The sequence below is a fragment of the Lithobates pipiens genome, unplaced genomic scaffold (genome assembly GCF_037356315.1).
Source record: "Lithobates pipiens isolate NorthernLeopardFrog02 unplaced genomic scaffold, aLitPip1_a1.2 Scaffold_18, whole genome shotgun sequence".
NCBI classification, from domain to species: domain Eukaryota; kingdom Metazoa; phylum Chordata; class Amphibia; order Anura; family Ranidae; genus Lithobates; species Lithobates pipiens.
The window spans coordinates 490067159-490073158 of record NW_027507758.1 but is presented as its reverse complement, the minus strand read 5'-3'; the positions used below and the strand labels follow the sequence as shown (position 1 = coordinate 490073158).

Below are 6000 nucleotides of genomic sequence, written 5' to 3'. Positions count from 1 at the left end.
ATATATATATATATATATATATATATATATATATTAAGCGAGGATCACTTGTTATCATAAGGCGTGCTGCACATTCATATTTTTAAGCAGTGTAAGTGCATGAATGGGACTTGCATCAGTATCTTGCATTTCCTGAGCAGCAGAGCACGGACTGCAGGAGGAAAAAATGCAAAATGAGCCGAATGGTTGTGCTATAGTCCAAAAAGCATGTGGACATGAGGAAGGGCTAGGATAAAGTGCTACTTTCCTTAAGTGTCAAGATAGACCTGTTCTGTGTATAAGAGGTGTTTAAATGTCAGCGTTGGGTAGAAAAGACAAATTCTTTGGCAAGTAAAATACCTCCTATGTGTTTTTCACCTGTTTAACTGAAGCTACAGATTTTTTTTTTTAATTCTTTATTTTGAAATATAACCCTTTGGGTAACCTTTCCCAAAACGCAGAGGGTATACGAATGATTTTAGCACACAAAAATACTATTCTGAGCTACAAACCTCACTTCTAGTTTTTCTATATCTTCTTCCTCTACTTGAAATTGTGACTTCTTAGTGTAGCTACTTGATCTTGTCACCTGAAAAAGACATTTATTAGTACTCATTTTATTATAAAAATTAATATTAATATGGTCAGTAACACCATATGGAGGCTGCAAACTCCCCCTTTAAAATTAGTATCTATTAAGGTGCCACAAAACATACATCACACAAAATAGGTTGTATAATAGGGAAAAATATTTGAACACGCAGCTGACATCCTGCCCAAAAATATAATTTGATGGAAAAAATAAACATGGAAAAAAAAAAAACGCATAGAAAATTAGGCCACACTTCTCAGTTTCTCTATAGTTATATGCATGATACTAAGAACGCTTTCACATAGTATAGCTAAAAGTGTTTGTTCAGTCAAAACATTTCTTCTTGGTTTTGGACAGAGTGGGGAAGGATTGCAGCTCCTCTCAAGTATTTATTGTTATGCAGGGCTCTGTTAGAGAAATTTGCCCTTACTTCATGCTCTGCTGACAAGGTTTCAGCAGACATACAGTAAGAACTCTCCAAAAGCATTACAAAAAAAATTGTATTTCTTTAGTACAGTAGGAAGAAGGCTAGAACTACACATTTTTTCTGTGAGATCCAAAAAGGTGTTTTAATCCATGCCCACTGTGCCTGAAAATTGAAAAAAGTTTTGCCTTGATATTATACTAACATTTTGATCTACATTTGATGGTCATTTAAAGCTTAGAAGTGTCAATATAAAAACTATACTGAAAAGCTGGGGCAAAACCACAGTTAATACTGCTGCTCTCCATCATATACTTTTATTGACAGAGAATGGTTACTGTAGCACAAAAATACAAGCAACACAAAATAGGTTGTATGCAAGATGTAGGTACCTAAAGAATCAGCCAATGAAGAATAACTTTCATATTTGAAAGCAGCAAGCTCTGGGGGAGACAGATCAACCCATTGTGTTCCAAAGAGGTGTTGTGGGGAAATTCCTTTAGTAATTTTTTTAAATTATCATTTTTTTGTTTCATCCTGCAAGCTGGTATGAAAACGCACATATCCCCAAACCACCACATTTTAAAAGAGAACAGATTATACGTGGGAGGTAAATTTTAAAATTGCCTCACACGCAATTTCAACTTGCCTCAAAGTAGAACTTCTCATTGAACTGGGGATTGCTGGTTTTCTTCTTCACTTTGGTTTTCTTTTGGTCGTTCCTAAAAGCGAATGCCAGAAATTAAAACTATGCTTTCTCTTATATGGAAAAAGAAAATCCTAGCCTACATTTTAATCTGAATGGAAATACATCCCTGCTCTCCCCAGTCCAGTGTTTTATTCTGGTGCCTGCTGGACTGCAATCAATCATATTTAGGTTCTCTACCTCAGAATCAGGCAAACGTTGGCACTCTATCCATAGTGAAACTACAAATCCTGTCAGGTCTCTGCCTCTGGGAGTCATGCTGGTGGCTGTTAAAGTCTGACAGTGCTTAATGGGATTTGTAGTTTCACCACAACTGGAGTGCAGCGTTTGCCTGCCCCTGGTTCTACATGGAGGCAACACTATGAAAATAGAGGCCTTTAGTACAAGGTCTGTCTGACTCCAGGTAAATTGAATGGCATTTAAGTATTTTACACACGCTGTCCTTTTCTTGGAATCCACTGAAGAACACAACTTCCTAAACTGTTGGGTTACACTGCCACCTACAAGAGAAAAATGACACTTAGCAAGTAGTACCAAAAACATGTAAACACAGAGGGGAGGGGCTTGTGTCACTCAATGTCCTCCAATAAAAAGGATTTTATGGTGAGTACAAAAATCTAACTTCCTTTTTTGTCCATTAGGAACACTGGAATTCTTATATTGGCTGCTTCTGCACATCCTGGGTTGGCAACATAGCAAGAAAGGCTAAAAGACGCAGGAATAAAAAAAAACAAAAAGAAAAAACTGAGGACGACACGTAGCTCAAAGAGCTGATGGACCCAACACATGATGTTGACATTAGATGAGTCCTGAATATCTGCCTAGTAGAACATAAAAAGACTAGGTAGTAGCTAGCTTTGAAATGCTGTACGATTGCCCAAAAGAGTAAAAAAAAAAAAAATAGTCCACAGATCGAATAGTGTGCGTCTTGACCAGAAAGGATGGAACTCAATCCCTTGGACCATAAATTTAGGCGAGGGTCTTCCTGGGTCACCTAAAGATGATGGATCAAGAAATCAGAGTACCAGAAGAGCATGGATAAACAGAATTAGATCTCAGAGTCACAGGGGAACAAACGGGAAGCTACATGAACAAGGTCTAAACCAAGGTCTAAACCAAGAAGTGAAAGCCCTTGTACACACGGGCGGAGAATCCGTCGGAATGTGTCCTACCGGACTGTGTTGTCGGATAATCCGACTGTGTGTGGTATGCATCGGACTGATTCCGTCGGAATATCCGTCGGACCCAATTTTCCAACATGTTGGAAATATTTTCCGACCAACTGGTTCGATCGGACATACTCCGATCATGTGTAGAGAATTTTGATCGGACCAAGTGCCACGCATGCTCTGATCAAATTCCTACATCAAAGCTATTGGCTACTAGTCCCATCGTAACGAAATTACGTCATCACGTTCTGAATGATCGGATTTTTCGACAACTTAGTGCGACCGTGTGTATGCAACAGTTTCGGACAAGATCCGACAGGCAAAATCCGACGGACAAAATCCAACGGATTTGGTTGGCAGAATGGCTGACCGTGTGTACAGGGGCAAAGACCAATGACCTCTGAAACAAGATAGTCAAGACACAAACCTGGCCCTCAAAAAGATGAGAGCCAACAAATGCTGGTCCAGACCCGGATGCAAAAGAAAAAAAAGAAAATAAGGGGGGGGGGAAGCAAAAGGATGGAAACACAGATGCTTCCAACTCCTAAAGTAGGATTGCAAAATCACCCTTGGGACAGAAGAGTCTAATGATCTGAAAGACCACAAAGCATCTGCCAGGAGCCTCACTATGTTGGCATATCATAATTGTCTGGCACAGCCTGGAGCAATAAGGATCACCGGTATGCCCTTTATCTTGAGCCGTAAAAGGAGGCAAAGAAGAAATCTCAAGGGCAGAAAAGCACAGATAAGGGTGTACTGATCCCACAAAGCCACCATATCATCCGCCACCTCCGTCAGAGGATCCCAGTACCAAGAGAAAAATCGGTCCAGTTTTTTGATGAACCTGGTAATCAGACAGTCCACAATTGGAGTTCCCCACCTGCACAAAGGTTGTCAAATGGGTCTAAAGGCCACTCCCTCGTGTTCAGGGACTGCCGCCTGAAATGTCCGCCTTATCAATGGTCTACGCCTGAGTGCAAAAAGGAAGGAATATGTCATAATACTGCCCTGTCTTCCAGTACCTCTCGACCATACCCAATTTTGGGTAATCCACATTTCCCCCAGGGGATGGACCATTCAATACATTCCACAGGTACTAGTGGTTAAAGCCTTCTGTTTTGATCCAATTTGGCATCTGCCACCAGGCCAGAGACAATGGTCCTTGTGACAAATTGATTTGTCCAAGCACCTAACTGGCTTGGTCCATGACAACAAAATGTTGTGTTGCAAAGGTCTGCAGTGACACTGGGAAAAACTCACTCTCAGGAAGGGGGCTACCATCATATCCAAGATGCCCTCACTCAAAAGTGGAGAGTCATGTGACTCCTGGACTGGAAAGCTTGATTCGGAGACCAATGAAATGGCTCAGGATCCACCCAAACTACTGCAACCTCTGGACAGTCAAGGCCATGCTATCCAAAAGAAGCCTGCTCTGACTCTCTCAACAGTCTAAGTATACCACAAAGGATTGCCAGGAGAGTGCAGCAGGGCTAGTATTAGAAATAAACTTCAGTAAAACATCCACGGTGCAGAGGAGAGGCCATAGGGCAGAGCCACAAACTGATAACATTGCTTCTGATACGAGAATTCCATAGTCCAGGGCCTTAACCAAGGTGCTCATGCATGAAAACTTATAGAGAACCATGCAATAACAAAATATGAAAGAACAAACCAGCATAGCTAAAATATAAATTACAGCCATTTGTTGACTCGTACTTCATGTACACTCACCGCAGACCAAAATGGGTCTGAATGATTCATTTGGCAGAGAGGATAAGAAGTTCACATCTAATAGCCAATCTGCGGAAGGCTTCTGGCCTGGAAAAGAGAAGTGCAGTGTGTCTGTGTTGAAGCGGTGGGGGTAATAGACGGTAATGAGGTGGTCCCAATTATACAGATGAACTAGACCATAAAGGAACCTCTGTCGCACAAGAGCCAAATATGACCAAGTCCTGTGATGCACTTGTACATGCAGAGCAATCCCACTTCAGTTTGCCAAAGACAGAAATGAAGGCCAAACAAAACAAAAAAGGTCCAAAAAAAACGCCCAAACTGATTCCCAAACTGCCTACATGTACAACAATACCAACGGCATTGGGAAGACCTGTAACAAGGCTCCGGCTTGTATCCTGCCCACAAAAAAATAAATAAAAATAAAATAAATTATATATATATATATATATATATATATATATATATATATATATATATATATATATATATATGTTGCAAACGTGCCTGCAAAGCACTGCATCTGTGATTAGTGAATTGTGGAAGCAATACAAAGGCTCCTGCAGACTCTTCCTTCAGCTCTATGTCTGTACTGTGGTATGGACTTTCAGAGAGCTGGAGAAAGTGTCAATGGACTTTGAATGCAGCAATCACTGAGGTTGTGTTCCACTGATAACTACAAGCCAGTCTGTCACAGAGCTTATTCATGAAAAGATCAATATGAATGAACATGGTTGTGCAGGTAGTGCCCCACAAAATTCAAAACCTACAGCTGCCGCCAAGGACAAGAACTCCTGCATGCTGTCAGGCAGAACTAGTGCATACCCTTACCTAAAATCCCCAAGAACAATGTGATCACAGTCTCTTAACCTGCCTTAGCAAATAGTAAAATCTGACCACGAAGTGTTATTAACATCTGCGTCAAGGTACAAACTGACTGTGGCCTATAACTCTGGTTTACATAAACATGGTGCCTCTGCTCGCTAATGCCCAGAGTAGATGTGCTTGAATGTGTGGTGGCTGGGCAACACCAAGCTGCCTTAACCTGGATACACATACAATTTTTGTTTTTCAGTTTGCCTCAGATTTAACTTCAACTATGTAGTGCAATGGCCTGCCTGATTGCATACAAATTTAAAAGTGTTTAGGTTTGACCTCATTATGTGGTTTTTGTAAATCTGAACTAAAAGTTGTAGAAAAAAAAAAAAAAAACCTGTATAGCGTGTAGTCAGCTTTACACACTCAAGGTCCTGGGGAACATGATAATTGAAATGCTTCCAATAGACACCAAATAGAACACAGATGCCAGCAAAGTGTGCTCCTGAATTAAAGCTGCATCAACGGTCAAGTAGTAGGAGGGGGTGGTATGGTAAAAAAAAAAAAAAAAAAGCAATATTTC

At 40.6% G+C, this 6000-nt stretch overlaps 1 protein-coding gene across 2 annotated transcripts in view; it reads right to left on the bottom strand.

The window, feature by feature from the left end:
- The window catches only part of RASA2 (RAS p21 protein activator 2), a 214396-nt gene that overhangs the window by 101460 nt on the left and 106936 nt on the right, over positions 1 to 6000 (bottom strand). For both annotated transcript variants that reach the window (XM_077488567.1, XM_077488568.1), the window contains exons 7-8: positions 1645 to 1717; positions 492 to 568 (exon numbers count right to left, since the gene is read on the bottom strand). In XM_077488567.1, the coding sequence (XP_077344693.1) occupies positions 492 to 568; positions 1645 to 1717 (150 nt within the window). The remainder of the gene's footprint in view (positions 1 to 491; positions 569 to 1644; positions 1718 to 6000) is intronic.